At 38.4% G+C, this 20,805-nt stretch overlaps 1 protein-coding gene across 1 annotated transcript in view; it reads left to right on the forward strand.

Annotated features, from left to right (window-relative positions):
* Positions 1-20,805, forward strand: part of LOC122796926 (collagen alpha-6(VI) chain-like) — a 1,619,258-nt gene that overhangs the window by 1,183,261 nt on the left and 415,192 nt on the right. Inside the window, exon 28 of the mRNA XM_044065693.1 lies at positions 8,299-8,361. Coding sequence (XP_043921628.1) covers positions 8,299-8,361 — 63 coding nt within the window. The remainder of the gene's footprint in view (positions 1-8,298; positions 8,362-20,805) is intronic.

A 20,805-nucleotide genomic window follows, 5' to 3' on the forward strand; every position in this document is an offset into this window, starting at 1 on the left:
TATTTCCTTTATATGACTATACTTGGACAAGGAATAAGAATATTGTTCAGTTTGCCCTAGTCATTTTCAATGTCATTGTGCTTACCCCCTCCTTGCTTCTTCATTCACAAGTTTGTTCCCTCAGGTGAATACCCTATGACTCATTTGTTCCTTTGATTCATAGATTCATAGATGGTTACTAGGCTAACAACCCAGGGGGCCTGTCTAAGCCTAACCAAGTTTTCCCAAAAGAATACTGATATCCTGTATCCAAACAGGACATTGAGGGCCAGGTGTTTATAAGCTTTCTCTGTCTAGAAGGGACAAGGCTGCCACACCAGATGTGAATTTCCTATTCCCCATCCACATGTCTAGATTATGATTAACTTGAGTAATAAATAAACTCAGCATCACATGGATGAGAGGCCTGTTCCATAGGATGGACAGTCCCTGGGATACACATTCCAGCATGTTCTAAGTCACAGACAAAATTTGGGTCCTTAGATCTTGTATTTCTCATACTATTTGACTTACGAATATTCAGGATATTCATAAGTGTAGGGTTTGAGGATGCCTTGTAAGCCAGTAATAGATCGCCACTCAGCAATCTATTTTACGCTGAGCAGACTGAAAGGTCTTTAAGGTGCTCTGCGTAAGGCAAGTTTGTCACACCTTGTATTCTTTTTATAAGGATCCTCTTATATTACTCTACTTGCTGCATATGCCTGGTCAGGTACATACCAAAAGGAGCATTGCACGCTATGATTGGTCTGATAAGGGCAGAGTACAGTGGGATTGTGACCCTTTTGGACCTAGATGTCATGGCCTCAGCTTGCAGTCAATGATAACCACCAGCTTGCAATCAACTGCAAACTAGTATTAGTCATTCACAAACGTTTAACGTTTGCTTCCAGGTCAAAGAAATAGATACCAAGGGGGCATGTTTACCAGGAGCAGCATAAACATTAGCAAAGATAATCAAGACTTTTCCTATAAGCCCTCACTCTCCATGCATGGTCATTTATGTTCAAAGAGTTGGCATGAGATGGGGCTTTGCAATGAATTCCACATCTCCATGTGATGTGCTCAATTGTCCCTACGTCAGTCTTTGCAAATAACACCTCCATTTCATTCTTAGTCTTCACTGAGAATTTTACTAGGAGTGTGTTCTCATCTGTGTTAGCCACCCCAGAGAGGCATGCAGGTTTAACCCTTATCATTCCTTTCCTCCCCATGCCAATTCCAATAGGTGCAAAACTCTTAGGAAAAATCATCTTACCTGGGTCGTAGTTAGGGCTTTATACCTGTAGTCTACTCTGATGGATCTGGCTAGATCTGTTCATATTTAGATACACACTGAAATATTAGTAGTGTATTTATATTTTATTAAGGGATTAGGTTTTACAAATCATTCCAATTGCTTTGCCATTTCATCTTTGCATAAGGCTTATAAAACATTCTGTTATGGAATATTATTTTCTTTCTGGGCACCAAGTTATCTTCAGTTTTATATCATGCAAATAGTGGGTTCATCCATATATACATAACATATGCATACAAATACAAATCTTAGTTAAGAAGAAAACTAGAGTTACTTTTGGGCACACATATATGTGATTTGACTGTGCATCCATGCATCATTTTTCAAAACAAACTAAATTCTGAGAACCTGGCTCAATTGGTATATCATAACATTAAATATAACCTAGAGGACATTGGGTATGCTATTGCCCTATTCCCTTCCTGTATTTTCAGTTTTCCTACTTCAGATGTTAACTGTGGCAGTCCTAAATGTATTACCAGAACATGGTGTTCATTAACATTATTATATTTTTTCTTCCTTTCAATTGTCCACTTCATTGGATGAGAACAACCATTTTAGTTAGTCCAGTGAAACAATCTACCTCACTGGGTACTGCTAACCAGTCCAGCTCCTATGCTTAGCCCAGCCACACCATCACCAGCCCATCCTCTAACAATTAAATAGTTCTGTCTATTGTCCCTAGCATCTAAAATTTAGATTCAAGGCAAGTCATTCCTTAGGACTGTAATGCTGAAGAATCAGACTCCTTTGAACATTTTTTAGTCAAGCATGATAGCACAGCCTCTCAAACACTTTGTGGAAATCCTCTCCTACCTTTCACATCCAGTCATTCCAGATAAGTTGATATAAGTTGAATTCCAATTGGTTACTTGTGCTTTCAGGCTTGCCATTTCTTACTCTTCATTGTGAGCCATTTCTTTCCTTTCATTTTGTGGGAATACTACGAGCTGAGTAATTGAGCTGTTGCTAAAACCTGATGTGACCTACTTACACTGGATTTGACTCTTTCTGACTCCCTGCAACACACATGAAGTGTTTATTTGTCATTTAACATCTGAAGAAAACTTTTTGTTTTGCTATTTTCACTGTACTTGCTGATTTGAAGCCAAATTAAATAGCCTAGTGTTTAGAGGTCCGTTTAGAACATTGCTGTAGTAGCCTTGTGACAGAAGATAATTTATTGCTGTTTTGTGTGTTTAATGACTTCTAGCTTTGCTATAACCTGAATTTCAATTGGCTACCTGTATTTTCTTTCTTGAAATTTATTACTCTGCTTTACAAGCCATTGTTCTTAGCGGTACATCATACACCACTGCCATGTATTCCTCTTCTAAGTTATCTAACCAGTTGTTTTTTTTGATATTGGCTAGTATGGTCCTCTAAGGTTTTTAGCATTTCAGTGCTGCCTTAACTTGAGCATGTTTGCAGGAAGCTGCTATTAGTTGCACTTAGTTTTTCTGGGAGCAGCAGTGTGCTGGTAGTGGTTCTGTTGTTATTGCTGCTATATCAACTGTGTTGTTCTCTCAGACGTATTTATATAAATTGTGTTCTGTTTGCTGCTTAAACTTTTTGTAGGCTTGTTATTTACTGTTGTCATTGCTAATATCTTAGCTACTGTGACCTGTTCCACTTTGACTGTGTCTTGCTTGTAGGTTGAACTTCTTGTAAGATTGTTATTTGCAATTGTCCTTTCTACTAGTTTGGTTATTGTAACTTCTTGCACTTCACCTCCTTGTATGTTATCAAGTAATCTAAGTATATATTTGGTGCACTTATCCTTTTATAAGACATTGAACCTCCTGGCCAAAATGGATGACCAGCAGACATATCCTTTCTATTGTCAACCTCATAGCACTTGACATTCTTTCATAGTGCAGGAACTACCAAATTCTCAGAGACAGTGACTTACTATTTGACCTACATGATATGAACTTTGAAAAGTAGCTACATAAAATGGAGGCTGCTCTCTCACAAAAAAGATGGTCTGCGAACACAAAATACTATCACTGGTACCTCTGCTAAGGCATACCAAATCAAAATATCCTGAGAAAAAAAATCATTTCCCAAGCTTCCTAAAACCAAGAAGATATTCTCAACAGAAAGCCTCCTAAAACCAGGAAGATATTGTCTTGAGAACTCTACAACCATAACATCCCCAGTCTTACACATCATAAAGGATCACAAGGGTGCAGTCTGTGAGACTTCTACTGCCACTCAACCCACAAGTACTAACAAAACTACAAGTTATAAGAAATGTCCTAGTAAATGGTGATTCCATTATCATGCATACTGGCTCATTGATTACAAGGTTGGACAAGGACAGGGTGATGGTTAGGTGCCTCTCTGATGCCAGGTTCCATGATGTTACAAGGGCTCTTCAATCCCTTACACTGGGTTAATATGATATGACCTTGTGGTAGCCTATGTGGGTGTGAATGACATGAGGCACTTGACCCTTAGGGGCATGCAGAGAGATATTTTTCAGTTCACTATGCACGTTAGATGCAGGTAAGACTCTGGTCCTAGGAGGAGTCCTACATTCACCCAGAATGATGCTAAAATTGAAAAAGAAAGGTAATTGGATTTAACTACCAGCTAAGTACCTGTAGCCATTCTAACGTGTCCAGTATATGTCAGCTTGGGATGACATGCTAGACAAGTCAACTTGCTTCACAGAGGACAGCCTGCACCTCTTGTTTCATGGCTTCTGCTTATTGTCCAAGGCCCTTACTGACTCCATAGCATGTTTTTCCAGGCAGAATCCAGCTACTGGAAATGCAAACATACTAGATAAAATAACAGCAAATTATAATTCTAACTCTATAAAGGTTGTTCTCATCAGTGTAACTAGCCTTAATAACAACTTGCCTGATCTTGAGGTCTCCAGTAAGTTAAATACATCCATAAATTTGTCATGACTGAGACAATTTATTTGTAAAGATAGTACTCCCTCTCTTCCTAGGTTTACCACTTAGTATTCAGACCTGAAGGAAACTGCAGAGGAGCGTATCACCTCCAGGCAAATTCCAAGACCCAGAAATTGAACTGACTGAACTCCAACTTACCATAAACAGAACAAATTATCAATTTATAGTTTGTTATAGGACAACCTCCTTGTCTCCAAATGACTATGGTAGATTCCTAAATGTACTCTCTTCAATGCCCAAAATGAAAAGTACTTTCATAGTGGGTGATTTCAATCATCCATCCATCCTAAACAAAGTACACCTATACCACAAAAATTGTGTATATCCAAAGATTCCTAACCTTACATAACTCCCTAGAAAAACCATAAACATAAACCAGCCAACTAGAGGATGAAACATTCTAGACTTTATTGTTAACAATATAGCTTTCATATGTATAACTCCTTTTCTATCTCCATTCTTGGTTAAATCAAATCACAAACTAGTAACCATCACATTTAATGTTTTGAGACCTCCATGTGAACAAATCTGAATTTAAGGTCTACTTCATAGAAGAAAGCTTAATCAAACGCTATGATGGGCTTTTGAAATTCACTTATAATGTCACCAGTCCCGATGCAGCCTATGATGCTACTTTTGTGCTGGAATACTACTCCTTCCTGAAAAAAATATATAAATAAACCACCAGGTGGTCCACCAGTATAAATAAGCTCTGTAATTAAAAGGGAAAAAATACTAAAGTTGTGCAATTAATCTAAATCCTCCCATTATCAAAATCATTATCAAAATTATTACCAAATAACTAAAAGCTGCCATCAGGAAGATTAAAGCCAAAAACAAATAAAAATTTGTTTATGAAGCAAAGGATAATTATAAATCCTTTGTTAATTACATTAGAAAGATTAAAAATAGCACACAGCAATGGTCTGAATTAATCTAAAATGCATCACCCAATCTGACCCAAAAGGAATTTCTAATATACTTGACAGATAGCTTTAGTGCTAACTTAACTGCAGAAAGAGCAATTGAAATTTTGCAAATGCCTAAATTCCTTATACCTCTTAAGACCTTAAGGGGGACATGTGCCATCTATGCCCTCAAAAGCCACAAATATCACTTCCATGAGTTCAGACAACTCATCTAGATGTCTAATAAAAACCCCAAACACACACTCATGGAACTCTTCCTGATCCTGCTTAACCTAAACTTAGTCACAGGATATGTTCATGAAGTATGGAGAACTGCTGTGGTGGTGCCCATTCATAAAAGGGGACCCCACCACATACCATGGGAACTATAGCCCTATCAGTCTAACTAGTCAAATCTGCAAGGCCAAAGACTGTATCATATCTGACTTCGTGAACCATGTTATCAAAAATTTCATACAACTGAAAACTCTGCAATTTGGTTTTGTCAAAGAGAGGGTATGTCTATTTAATTTAGCAAACTTCTTTGAGAATGTCACAGAAGCACAGGAGAATGGTCACTCAGTTCACACAGCCCATCAGGATTTAGCCAAAACATTTCATATTGTCCTCATACTGGTAATGTATATACTTCTTAATGTAGATCCAAACATAGTATGATGCGTAACATACTGGTTGAAAGATAGAACCCACATATCTAAAAAACTGGTGACTTCTCAGTAAAAAAGAAAGAAAGTAACTAGTGGTGCACCATAGGCGTCAAAGCTAGGACCCCTGGCTGACTGCCAAACCATAAACCCAGATCTAAGGCTAAAGAAGTTTGCCAAGGAATGCAAGACAGGTGTTATTGTCTGATCACACTTTGATACGTTATCACTACAGCAATAACTCATTCTTACAAATAAATAGTGTGCTGAAAAATGGCTAATATTAAATGCAAAAAATCCAGTATTGTCACATTTGGTTAAAACATCTCATCTTTAAATTACAGTATTGATAGCACATCCACTTTTAAGTGATGCAGTAGTCAAGGATCTTGGCACTTCTGTGAACAGCTACCTTTACTATGACAACCATGTAACATCAGTGGTCAGAAAATCCTTCTGTTTAGCACAACTGATATCTACTCATCTAGGATGAACAAGTTCAGATCCACCTCTGTTGAATTGATCCCATCCATCATGTTCCAGGCCAGATCTTTACTCTCCAAATTACAATGGTACAGAAGCATACATCCCAAAATCTCAGCATCTACAGGTGTAAGCTTACTGACATATTTAAAAGTCTGCTCTATTTGCATAAATCAAAAGATTTCCCTCTGCACTAGGGATAATTAGAATTAATACACCTAGAAACAAAGTCTTCAAATATCATATGCCCTTCAACATCATCTGGGTCAGATCTCTTTTAGCAGCATGACCTACATCACCTTCATCTTAATGGATGTGTATCATATGTAGTCTCTGAGTTTCTTTTACAAGCTGGTTTATTACTGCCATCATCTGACTCCATTTCATCCCCCTGTGGCTGTACCATGCAGCTCTAAATTCCTTAGCACTTAGACCTAACTTTTCTCCATCTTGTTTTGAAGTGGTCTCTTTCAGGTCCAGAAAATGTTGGACTGTGCTCCTCTACCCATGCTGTCCATGGGCCTGAAACAAGAAAGAAAGAAAGAAAGCAATTAGAGTCCAGTGAACAGCAAAACACATTCATATCTTTATCTCTTTTTTAAACACAGATTTAGACTCCACATTACTATTATTATATTTCTTTATAATTTTCCTGTTAAACTGCTTTAACATTTTCCCCTTTGTTCTCATTTTATCTTCCATCTCCTCTCCCTAAATCACCCAAGACCAACAGATTATGTTCTACTCCAGGGAGGATCAGGTAGATTACATCCTGGGAGGATATGTTAAAAACACAAATGCACATCAGAATTTATGAAATCTCCAGCACTGTTTATCACAAGCAGCAGCCTCTAGTTAACAGGAATTATATATATGACACAACTGACCTTTTACTTGTAGGCATAAATCAATGTGTCTCTCTTATTATCCTGTTTTTAGAATTTGGTATCCTTTTTTCAAAGTATGCTGGAGGAAGGTTTTATTGTGCAGTTAGATCTGGCCAAGATCTTGGACAGTATCCCCCATGCTAGGATGATAAACACACTTTAGGTCCCCTTGGTTGATAAGTATGTGACTCAGATAACAAATAGCTATCAAGTAGGCCACAGATAAATAAGCTGAGTGATCGCTTCTCAGTACCTGCCCAGATCACCACTGGAGTTCCACAGGGATCATTCCTCGTCCACCTCTGAATGTGTTTTTTTTCTCAGGTTTACAGGTCAACAGTAATATATGGTTTACCAAGTATAATGAGGGCACAGGAAGTTTTTCCTAGCAGAAACATCCCTTCAGAAACAGAAATTAGATATTCTACATTCCTGGTTCATAAACATTTGACTAATATTCAATGTTTAAAAGTGTGTTCTGTATCCTTTGAGGAAACTCCCAATTATTCCACCAAGAGAATGGGTGAGAATAGAGGTACGGTAGCTTGTCTGACATCATGAATGAGGGCAAAACAGTGTAGAAAAAATATACTCACTTATGCTCCTACTGAAAGTGGTGAAAATGCAATATATACACTTTTCTTATTCAGACATTTTTACTCACATATTTTTATTTATTTATTTTTTTGGAACCTGTTCTCCAAACACGGTAATGCCAGCTAAGGTAATTAGTTCTGGGCATATCCTACCCTTCAGATGTGTTTTGCATTTTGTAAAATAAATAATACACCCCTGGGTGATCAGGTTACATAAATCACTCAGATTGCTCACATTATTAAATTACCATTTTCTTTGCAAGCAACTAAGGATGGATTAAGGACAGACACGGTGCTGTATTCCCTATGACACATTGGATATATCTTCAGTAACACATCAATAAACAAATGAATACAAAATAACTATCAGCAAGCTTTCCTTTTAAAAAAAAAACTTGTGCATATTCCATGGGAAGCTACTGCATGGTTCATTTTTTAAGTTAAAATAAACCATTTAATTAATGTGTGTCTCTATTTCCCCTCTGATGCATAGCAGTATTTACAACTAACTTCTCATTTTTCTGATTAGGGTGACCCAGGACTTGGTGGCGTTAAGGGCAGTGATGGACGTTTGGGGCCCACTGGACTAACAGTAAGACTATTATATACTTACATCTCAACAGAATAATGAAGTTGGTTGATGCACTTTTATTTCTTACAGTGATTGTAAGGTGCAGTTACTGATCATATACATTTTTCCTGAAATCCACATCTGTTTGTATTTAACTATTCATTTGCCATATTTGTCTTCTAAATAATGGGGTCCATGTGAGTCTTCCATGACATATGATTTGCATGGTTTGTCTTAGTGTCTGAAAGTAGATAGTGTCTGTAAATTAATTAGCACCAACAAAAAAGCAAATTCTTTCCCAACTACACTAACTACCAATCCAAAATGCATATATTAATAAAGAAAGAGAATGCATACCCCCATTGACTTCAGAGCAGCAGATTACTGAAATGTTAAGTTCTGAAAACTGATTCTTAAAATATATTGCCATTTGTATAATTTTTGCAAATGCAAAAGCCGCTGTGAGAAAATGCAGCACTTGAAATGTATGAATTAATGAAATGATTATCAGTGAGGTAACACAGAAACCACCATGTAAAGAATAAGGCAAGAAGTGATACAAAACACCTGGAACTAAACCTTTTCATATTTAGTGCCTCTGTCCAATTAAAGATTACAATTTTCTTCATCATGTGATCCACCCCCCTGCGCCACCATATTAATGGCAGGATGTGCTGACCTTAACGCTGCCCCCTCCCTCAACCCTAACCCTACACCTTACCTTTATAGAAACCTTCCCATAACACAGCCACTACATAGGACACACTTGGAAACACAAACATTCACAAATACACACACAGACACACACACACACACACACACACACACACACACACACACACACACACACACACACACACACACACACACACACACACACACACACACACACACACACACACACACACACACACACACACACACACACAAACACTACATCTATTCTTTAACCTAACTGTGACCATAACCCTAAAATACACAAACTGGCACACAGACATATCCTTCACTCATCCCTCACGTTAACCCTAACTCACATACATGCACACAAGCACTGTCACTCCTCCAACCCCACTTATCTGTCTCAGAACTATATATCATCGACATTTCCACCACCATTGACATTAAACAACACACCCTGCATTTGTCAAAGAAATGGCATTCAAAAAAATGCAGGGGAACCATTTATACACTGTTTAGCTGTTATTTTACTCAAATAAAAGGATAATATATTTTCTGTTGGGATTGATTCTATGTTGGTGATGGAGGGGGTGTTTTGATGGAGTGAGTGTAGACTGGAGAATTCATTAAGGAAGTCTGTTGGTTAGAGATAGAGAGAGAACAGTGGCTTGAAAAAGTATGTAGCTCTGGGTAGTGGTTTCATTAGGGAGATCCCTGCTTGATATATTAACTTCTTGCCAGAATTTTTTTGATTCTGCATAGGATGTAGGTTTACCTAGATGACGTATATGGCTTTGTGCCTTCAAATTGACTATTTAGTAATGTTCAATAGAATAGTGTAATGTTTTCTAGTTAATATTGATGGGTCTCATTTTCAACTTTGCCTTAATTTTATTTTGAATTTCCATCAGTGTTTATGTATGTTTGGAACATCTGGTAATTAAGGGGAAGTGTTTAGAAGGGAGAAGAAAAGTTCTGTGAGCTGCATAGTGGCTGTGTTTGCATCTGTAAGGCTGAGTATGGGAGACTACTCTATAAGTGATAGGTGAGAATGGAGTTTGTAGAGGTTGTTTGAAGATTTAGGTTGAAATGAGATCAACTATGGGAGTGTTTTATTTTGAAGTTTTGAATGTGAAAAGTTTTAGGGTAGCAATCACTGAATGTAGGGTGGGTAGGTGGTAATAGAGGTGATATTAGTTGAGTGTGAGGTGACTTTGAGGTCAATGTGAGAGTGGTGTTGGGTCTGGTAAGTTCATGTTCTAGTTGTATTAGGTTAAAGACTTCAGATATATCATGGGAGGTCAGACCCAGATAGTTTAGGCTGAAATCCCTGAGTATAATGGTGTGCACCTTCTGTAGTGTGTTACATATAATGTTTTGTGTTAGAGTTTGGAATTTGACTAAGGAGGGGGTGTATGATGTATACTGTGGCAGAGTAAAGGTGATTACTGGACTTAGATGGTAGTTTTGCAAACAGCCATTTTATTTCATGGTTTGAGGTAGAACTGGTCTAAGTCACTATAGAGAAGTTAAGGATTGATTTATATAGAAACATTATTCATCCACCTGCCCTATTACCTGGACAAACAGCTAATATGTATCATGGACCAGGGGAAGAAGTGGCAAAGGTTGGTGTGGCCATCTTTTAGCCAGGATTATGAGATTCTGACTATATCTGGTGTGTAACTGCTGAGAAAGACACTGATTTTGTTTAACTTTTTACTAATAATTTTGGCATGCAGTAGGGTGCCAGTAAGAGTATTGCTGTTTGGGTGTGTGGGTGACTATTTGTAGAATGAGTGGATTGTACATTGTACATTGTTGGTGAGATTATTAAAAAGGTGAAGATACTCGTACAAACTAGAGGGAATGTTCTAAAAGTGATAGTTTCAAATATGACTGAGTTGCATCAGCTGTAGTTATTGTGGAGGGATATAGATGGGATAAATAGTAGAGAGATGGAGTAAGATATAGATTTTATCGATGCTGGCAAGTTCTTTTATGAGTAAATTGGAGATAAGTAAGACGATTTGGAATTATTTTTGTGGGGGAAAGAGAAGTGCAGTGTATTTGACATTTGATAGTGGAAGTATAGAGGGTTTGGAGGTTAGTGGTAGCACACTGCTCTTTGAGTCAGAGGTGTTAGGTAGTTATTAGTGGGTATGGCAAGGGATGTTGAAAATTGGCAGAAGATTGGTGGGTGAGTGGTTGGGGCATTGGGGGTAGGGGAGGAACAAAATGGATAACAGCTGCCATAATAGTGGTAGCTAGTCAGTCTGAGCATGTACAGAACAATCAGTGCCTCAAAAAATTAAGTTTGTCATGAAGGAATCTTCTGAGTTGGTAAGTGACTGTAATGCTTTATTTTTTAATTCAGCCTACAGATTTGCATACAATAAGTTACTCTCTTCACTGTGCCTGAAGGAGCAAACTCTATAAGTTTACTATGGACTGTTTGAATTTCATCAGGATTGTCTCCAATGAAATCTTGACAGCCTCACTAGAACCAGAAATTTTCCAGCTTTCTTCAACATTCCCTGTTCCCATCTCTTCCTCCACCACATAGTTAGTGGCTGATGCTCCCAGGATTCCAGTAGACTTAGACCCCATTTCTTTGAAATTTTTTGACTTTCTCCTTGATCATCAATAGATATATAGAATGAGCTGCCACTTAAAGTTTAGTACATTTACTTCTTCAAATAAAAAATCAGATTTATAGTAAATTTATTACAAATATGTGTAGGCATGACATGAAAACAAGGCATTTCACTGTGAAACTGTAAGATCGGGGTATAGAGGTCTGGATGTATTTTAGCAGTTTAGTGACGTTTATTATAGACTTACTGTGGTGGTGGTGGTGCTGCGATAGCATTGTCGCCTCACAGTAAAATGTTGTCCTCTTCGATTCTCAGCTAGAGTGTCTTATGTGTGGAGACATGCGTGAATGGGTGTACCTTCATTGAAGGTTGTGCTTCAGGGCTGGCAACTTGGCATGTAAATATCTACTGCCAATCATTAGCGGACCAGAGTTCCGCTGTGTTGACCCCTAACCAAGAAAAGCCGAAAGACTCAACAAGTGACGTTTATTATAGGAATTTTTTTATTCATTTATTGTATTTGTGTATTGTATTTTTTTATTTATTTTATGTTTATTGTTTATTTGTTTTACATTTGTTGTGTTCTGGTAAAAATTAATTTCATTTCTAGGAGTTTATTTAGGTATGCAATGTTTCTAAAGCATGACAGAGTTGTATGTGTGTTAATTCTGTGTGTGTACAGTGTGTAAAGTTCTGTTTTACATTGTAATGACTGTCAAATGTAGTCTATGCTTCATTTCTTTCAGTTGTATTTTATTTAGCATTTTTAATTTAAACTAAGTTGTAGTTTTGGTTCCTTTTCCTCTTCCAACTCTGGAACACACCTCCCTGCCACATACACTTTCATGAAGATTTCTGAAGACTGAAGTGAAAAATTCATTAAGAATGTCTGCCTTGTTAGCATATTCATCAAACTCCCTCCTCTCAGGTAATCTTTGAATTTCTGGTTTCATCTATTTTCCTTCCATCTTTAACCATTGCAAATAAACCCTATTTAGTTTCTACTTCTAATACCCTGTTTGGCCTTCTTTGGCCTTCTTACTGAGTTTGATGTCCTTCTCCCATTTACTTAATACTCATATCCTGGGCAGTTTTTGAGACAGTATGCGCCGGTAAGCACCGGATAGAGCGAGTCCACTTACATGCGGAATTTAAACTTCAGTTCACCTAAAAACAGATTTTCAGCCTCAGGTCATGTCATGACATGTGTGTCATAGGATTGTGGGCTGCGGCAGTTGACAGGACTGAGTAATCATGACGTGGGCTGCTGATTAGCCCTGTTATGCTCGCATTCTCTTCCTGCACTTTAGTTGTGAGGATAGTGTGAGAGGAGAAACAGGGCTATGGTGTGTGTGTCATCACATTTCTTTTTTTGGGGTGCTGTTGAGAGGGCCACAGCCCAATGCCAATCACATGCTTTATTTTTACTGGCATAATACTAATCTGTGAAACTTAAGGGCAGTGGCATTGACTTTTTATATATATATATATATATATATATATATATATATATATATATATATATATATGTTATAAGCTGGCAGGGTTTAACCAGATACTAGGGTGGCAGGGTGTGTGTGTGGGAGGGACTGTTGATTTTCTTTTTTTTTTAATACACTGACTGGCAGCAGGGCAGGGTCAATGAACTGTCAACGGAACCACTGTCCAGATGATTCCTGTGGTCTGTCTGTGTGGTTTTTGGGGCTGTTGATAGGCATGGTCAACCAGATACTTTATTTTTCCCCTGGTGGGATCAACCTACTCTATGTGTGAAACCTTTAAGGGTCATGGTGTTGATTTTTTTTATATGTTATGTATTACCTGTCAGGGTTTAACCAGATACTAGGGAGGCAATGTGTTCAAGGGACTGTTGGTTTTCTGTTTTTAATACACTGACAGGGTCAACAGAACCAGATGATTCTTGTGGTATGTGTATGTGTTTTGGGGGCTGTTGATAGGCATGGCCAACCAGATACTTTATTTTTCCCCTGGTGGGATCAACCTACTCTATGTGTGAAACCTTTAAGGGCCGTGGCATTGATTTTTTTTATATGTTATGTATTACCTGTCAGGGTTTAACCAGATACTAGGGAGGCAATGTGTTCGGGGGACTGTTGGTTTTCTGTTTTTAATACACTGACAGGGTCAACAGAACCAGATGATTCTTGTGGTATGTGTATGTGTTTTTGGGGCTGTTGATAGGCATGGCCAACCAGATACTTTATTTTTCCCCTGGTGGGATCAACCTACTCTATGTGTGAAACCTTTAAGGGCCGTGGCATTGATTTTCTTTATATGTTATGTATTACCTGTCAGGGTTTAACCAGATACTAGGGAGGCAATGTGTTCGGGGGACTGTTGGTTTTCTATTTTTAATACACTGACAGGGTCAACAGAACCAGATGATTCTTGTGGTGTGTGTGTGTTTTTTGGGGCTCTTGATTGGCAGGGCCAACCAGGTACTTTCTTTATTTTTTTTCCTGGCAGTGTCAATCAGATACTAGTACTATGTGTGTCAGAGGGCCATTGTGTTACACTTAAGGAAGAGTGAGTTTGTCACTGTCACTGAGCAGGGCTCATGTTAAAGGTGCTAGTGTCAATACTGATCAGTAAGGGGTAGACAGAACCTGAAAGTGCCATTCATGCTGAGTAGGATGCTTTTCAGTGCATGTTGACAACACCTTATGCAACTTTCCAACTAACATTAGCAGAGATGACATTCACGGCACCTCTGCTTTGTAGGCGCGGTACTCTGTACCCCTTCTTATCAAGACAGAGCAGCATTTTACAGTGTAGAGTCCCTTGATCCGTAATGCACAGCTGTATGGATATAGCTTACCATGTTTGGGAGGAGATGAGGAGAGTCAGATGAGGCTGTCTGGGTTTTAGTCTATAGAATGGTCCATAGAACAGAAATAAGAATAAAGTTTAAGTTAATGAACTCTGAAGCATGTACATCTGTTTTTACTTCTGAGCTGGGCTCAGCATGGTTTTTGTGAAAGCGTTTATTCTCTAATGAAAATAGTCTGTCTGAAAAGTCATTTCCATGAGGAACCAGAATAATAAACAGCTAAATAGATGCTAGTGGAAATCTCATAGAGCTGATTAAAGTGGTAGTCTGCAGTGCTGACAGGGTAACCCTAAGAAATTGTTTAGACTGCGGCTTCCAACTGTTTTGATTCTCACACTCTCACTTATGAAAGACTAAAATATTTGAACTTGTACAGTGTCTCATATAGAGATTTAAGATGACCTTATTCGAGTATTTAGGGCATTTAGAGTCAACCATCTCTAGGAATGTTTGGGGTTATCAAAAGTGTACAAATTAGTTGTCTGAGATAGTAGCTGATACACGGAATAGACCACCAGTTTATGCTAAAGCAAGCATTAATGAAGATATTTTTAAGAACAGCCTGAACAGTTATTATGGAAACAACTGTTTTAGAATATTGGCAGGCTAGAAGGGCATTAATGCCCATGCTTGAAATATGTGTATGTATGCATTAATATTGTATCCTCCATATAATCTAGTAACTTAGATATTTCCTGATTTGCCTGTGTCACAGCTTCTTCTTGTAACGTGACTGAGATGACAGCAAATGTATAAGCTCTAATCTTGCATATGTACACGTGGGCCTTAAAATTAACATAACATTGCCCCAGACTTAATAATATATCATTCCTTGTTATAGCTTTTGCATTCCAGATAACAACTGAAGGTAAAACAGTCGGCTGTCCTCAACATTTCAAGTAATCTAGTCCAATGGCAATGTTCCAGAACTGTTCCTAATTAGACATTGGTCTGAAAGGGAAAATTGATAAATTAAGGCTTGCAAAACTTATTAAAAATGCAGTTTATATAAAGAATACAAATTCTTCTTTTTATAGGTTGCATGGTTATAACCTGGCAGGAGTAACCAGATACTAGGGAGGTGGTGTGTTTTGGGGGGCTGTTGATTTTCTTTTTTTAATACACTGGCAGGGTCAACCAGATTCCTGTGGTCTATGTGTTTTGGGGGGCTGTTGATGGCTGTCATCAGTTCTGTCTGGAATGTTTAATGTTTTGTGGTATGAATGTATCACTAATGGAAATTACATTATACATTTAGATATCTACCCATATTGTATTGTATTTTTATTTATTTATTTCAGTTTGTTAACTGGAGTAGAACACTGGTCTCTTTGGGCTGTTTTACAGATTTAGAGTCTATGACCTTAGAGTTTTTGGTAATTGCAGCAGCAGTTGGGTCATATACCTGGCAACATGTCAATGCTCAGCATTTTATGTTGGGCAAACATCACGCTCACTAAGAGTTAGGATGGGGGAACATAAAAGTGATATCAAGAACAAGAAAGAGATCAATGCTCTGTATCAACACACTGCTAAACATCATAATGCAAAATTTATGTTCATGATTATAGATAAAAATCACTGGAGGCAGGAGTAATCAACAGGGGTGGCACAGTATTTTGAACCACAAAGGGAAATATTGGATTATTCACCTTGGGGCTCTCTTTCCCCCTGGCTTTAATGACCATTTATAATTTAGAATGATTGTTAATACCAGAATTAGCCTGAAGAATTGGGATTATATTGATTTATGAATCATACATCCTAAGATATTAATTGCTCATGCCATGCATTTTCATAATATTATAGGCTATATGGTCCAGTTATATATTAGTTAACTTATAATCTATAACATATCATTGCCAGTAGAGATGTTTATTATCAAATGGGATCATATTCCAAAATATTGGAACAATTGTGTGTTCAACCAATGGAATAGTTCTTGTACATATATCATGTAACAGATATATGATACATCATTGGAGCCAGGGTTACATACAGCAGATATGTGATTTTTATCAATCATATCAGTTTATTCTCTGGATCTACTTTAAGCCATACATTCCAGTTTCTGTGAATTACTACTTAATAACCATATAATATACCTATTTCTATGGTACTGAGGGTTACATACAGCAGATATGTGATTTTTATGAATCATACTAGTTTATTCTTTGGATCTACTTTAAGCCATGCATTCCTGTTTTTTTTAATTACTACTTAATAACCATATAATATACCTATTCCTATGGTACTGAGGACCTCATGATTTGTTATATATCCCCACTACAATACAATATTTACAGGTTCTTTATTTATTTCATTTTTTATTTTTTATTTCTTATTATATGCATACTATATATAGGTTCATAGGTTCATAGGTTAATACTAGGCTATCTGCCCTAAGGCATTTATAAGCCTAGCCCAAAGTTTTGCGGCTTACGCCACCCCTTATATGGAAAAATACTGTGCCCATTAGTTTGTTGCGCCTCTGTCCAGCAGTGACCCAGAGATGATTCCCGGGGCAAACCTACGATCTCCCATCCACAGGTCAAGATTTCTCTTGAACAGAGCCAGCGAGGTGCTCTGCCTAACATGGACCGGGATTTTATTCCACAGCATAGGGAGTCTCTGAGTGATAAATCTATCCCTCCAGCATGTCCTATTTATATCTGTGCTAAGGTTTAAGTCGCTTGCTCTAGTGGTTCTGGTGGGTTTGGATTTTTTGAGGTGGAGCATGTCCATCAATTCCGGGTTGGACATGGCCTTGTATGTCAGGCACATGTCACCTCTGAGCAGACGGTATGCGACTGAATAGAGCTGGAGTTTCTTCAATCTGGCAGCATATGACAGATTTTGGAGTCCCTTTATCCTTTTGGTGAGGAACTTTTGGGGTCTCTCCAATTGCTGCAGATGTCGGGTGAGATACATCCCGAATGGGGCATTGTACTCGATCATTGGTCTGATAAGTGAAGAGTACAGGGGAACAATGACCTCACTAGATCTGGATGTGAATCCCTTCATGATCAGGTGGGCAATGCAGAAGGTCTTTCTAACCACTTTAGCAACATGAGTGTCAAAAGAAAGGCCACTGTCAACCTGGGTCCCCAGGTCCCTGATAACCTCTTCTGTGCTTAGTGGATTGCCACCTATATGGTAGCTTGGGGTTACCTTGTTTTTCCCGAAGGGTATGACTATACATTTTTTGGTGTTTAACTTCAGGCCATGGCTCTGGCACCAGCTATCTGTTTCCGTGAGTCCCCTCTGAAGGATATCCGTGTCCGATGCACTTTCCACTATGGCGCCCAGTTTGCAGTCGTCTGCAAACTTTGTCAGCCAAAGTCCTCCCATGTTGGCCTGTACTTCTGAGAAGTAGATGCCGAACAATAGGGGGCCAAGGACCGAGCCCTGTGGGACACCACTTGTGACCGGCTTGGAGTCTGACATAGCGCCAGCAACTCTAACCCTGTGGGTTCTGTCCTTAAGCCAGTTTGCAACCAATCTTGTGACATATGGGTTTACATTTAAGCTGGTAAGTTTTTCTACAATACCCGAGTTGGGTATTGTGTCGAACGCCTTTGCAAGGTCAAGGTAGGCTGTATGGACTGCCTTTCCCTCATCAATGGCCTTGGTGACTGTTTTGAAGAAGTCGACCAAGTTCAAAAGGCATGATCTGCCCTTGACGAAGCCAAACTGGGTCGGGTCCAATGTCTGCAAGTCCCCTATATCTTTGTTTATGAGCTCCATTATGATCCTCTCCATAGCTTTGCAGACCAGACTTGTTAAGCTTATGGGGTGGTAATTACCAGGGTCCGTAGAGGCACCGCCTTTGTGAAGTGGGACCACAGTTGCCGTACGCCACTCCTTGGGCATGTATCCTGTGGTAAGGCTGAGATTAAACAGCTGCCTTATGTGCGGGTTTAGTTCCTCATTGAGCTCGTGTAGCACACAGCCAGGGACACCATCCGGTCCCATTGATGCTGTGTTTTTAGCTTTAGAGAGAGCAGCTTTCACCTGCGCACTTGAGATGTCTGGGAGGCTACACTCCGCTGGGATAGTTATCTCTCCTTTAGGGGGGAAGAGGGGGGTGAAGTTTGCACTGAACCTGTCTGCCAGTATGTTGGCAATGTCTGTGGGTTCAGTGATTTTTGTATCATTTTGGACTAATTCTGAGCATATCTGGGAGTTTCCACCCAGGTTCCTAACATAGCTGAAAAAGGCCTTATGATTGCCTTTTGAATCCATGGCAATTTTTCTCTCAAAATTGGCCTTAGTTGATTTTATGAGTGCTCGTATTTTTTTACTAATACTGATCAGGGGTGACTTTCCTTTTATGGATTTTGTTCTATCATGTAATAGCTTTCTCCTCTTATTCTAAAGTTTGTTAATGGCTGGGGTCCACCAGACTGGACGTTTGCCCTTGGAGGAAAGAGTCTTGGTTTTATTTGGGATTGCCTGGTCCATGCAGTCCTGGAGGTGTTCATAGAAGGCATTTGTAAGGGCTTCCGCAGCTTGGGTTGTGGTTTCCACTGGCTCAGGGGCCTTGAAGGATACCACACCAGTCTTGAGTAGTGTGAAGTTTGCTTTAGAGAAGTTCTTCACTGTGGTCTTTTGTTTGGGGTGGGGCGGATGTGGATTTCCAGTGAGATTAGTTTATGATCAGATCTCACCAATGAGGGATATACTTCGGGTGTGGAGCATTTTGTCCCCATGTTTGTGATAATGAGATCTAGTATATTTTCTCCTCTCGTGGGAACAGTATATATATATATATATATATATATATATATATATATATATATATATATATATATATATACTCATACTTTTTGTTTGTTTTATGTTTCATGTATAAGTGACATTATAAGTATTTCATCTTGATGACAAAACTTTTTTAGTATATATGTATTATATACTAATAGAAACACCAGCCTTAGAGTTGGATCGTACCATTTTTCTGTTGGTTGCTGGTATCTATAAATATTCATTATTAAATGAAACCGGTTTGATTAAGATTATATATGTTTAGTGGCATTTCATACCTCAAGTCTAGTTATTATATATTAAATTATTCATAGCTGCACATGCTGGCCTCTTGTGTTTTCTTCTGTATTGGTTTGGCTGGGCATACCGTACTGGCGAGGTGTGGGGTTTACACTCTTTGGGCTGTTTTCCAGATTTAGCCCAGGAAATTAAAATAAAGTACAGACTACAAAATTGGTATTACGGCATGATGGGAAAGTAACAGAGTCTGCAAACGTATAATATAAATTCATTCTGAAATGGTAAAGAGAGGGAAGGAGATGAGATTTTGTCATTAGTAATTTAGTAGAGAGGTAAAGAGATACAGGTATTAATAGGTTGAATAAAAGTATGTGAGAAATTAGTTGTGCCTATCAGCTAACAGTATGTCAGTTTGGACATGGTAGAAAGGTGGTAGGGCAGAAAGTTGAATATAAAGTGTTTTACATGCTTATTGCCTACTCCATTAAGATTTTTTTATCAGAAGCTCAGAAGACTGTGTCACATTTTTTTAAATCTGTGAAATGTAATTCTTTCTTTGGGGGGGTGGCTGTAGCCTGTAGATAATTTAATACAGAAGCATACAACTGTAACATTATCTAGCTTATTTCTTAAATTTATCCCCAGTTTCTTTAGATTCTTCAGCAAAAAGGTGCTATTATGAATGTTCTGAGATCCAACTTTTAAAACAGAGATTTAAATAGTATCTTCTTCTTCTTCTTCTTCTTTTGGCTTTTCCCGGTTAGGGGTCACCACATTGGATCACCTGATTGGCAGTGTTTTACAGTGTCGAGTTGCCAGCCCAGCACCCAACCTTGCAGAGAAGGCACACACACGCACGCACGCACTCACACCTTGGGCCAATTTGGAATGTAAGCAAGTGTATAATGGTATTGTGAACTGTGAATAGAGTGCCTAATGTTTACAGCTCCTATACCGTGAAGGTCAGTACTCCTCATTCTGCACATACAGCAGTGTTACTAATTAGGCTGCATTTGATGACATTGTAGGTCAGGACTCATACCTCTCAACCAGTATAATTTTGGTAGAGCACTGGTTACATTTAATAGCTTTTTCATTGTCAAAAGAGTTTATTGTCCTCTTGTTTGAAGTCAGGAATATAATTCAGTGAGCCACTGTGAATTCTACGCAAACGTATAAGCTTGTTGATAAATACTAGAACATTTACTCTTTAGTGATGGCTAAAACTACTAGTTACTTTTCTGGGATAGGAGGTCTTATAAATAAACAACTGTGACTGAGGGAGGATGATCGAAATAACACAGTTTTTAGTAACGCCATGAGGATGCTGTCTAT

The sequence above is a fragment of the Protopterus annectens genome, chromosome 3.part0, assembly GCF_019279795.1.
Source record: "Protopterus annectens isolate FY-2018-M chromosome 3.part0, PAN1.0, whole genome shotgun sequence".
In the NCBI taxonomy this organism is placed as follows: Eukaryota; Metazoa; Chordata; order Ceratodontiformes; family Protopteridae; genus Protopterus; species Protopterus annectens.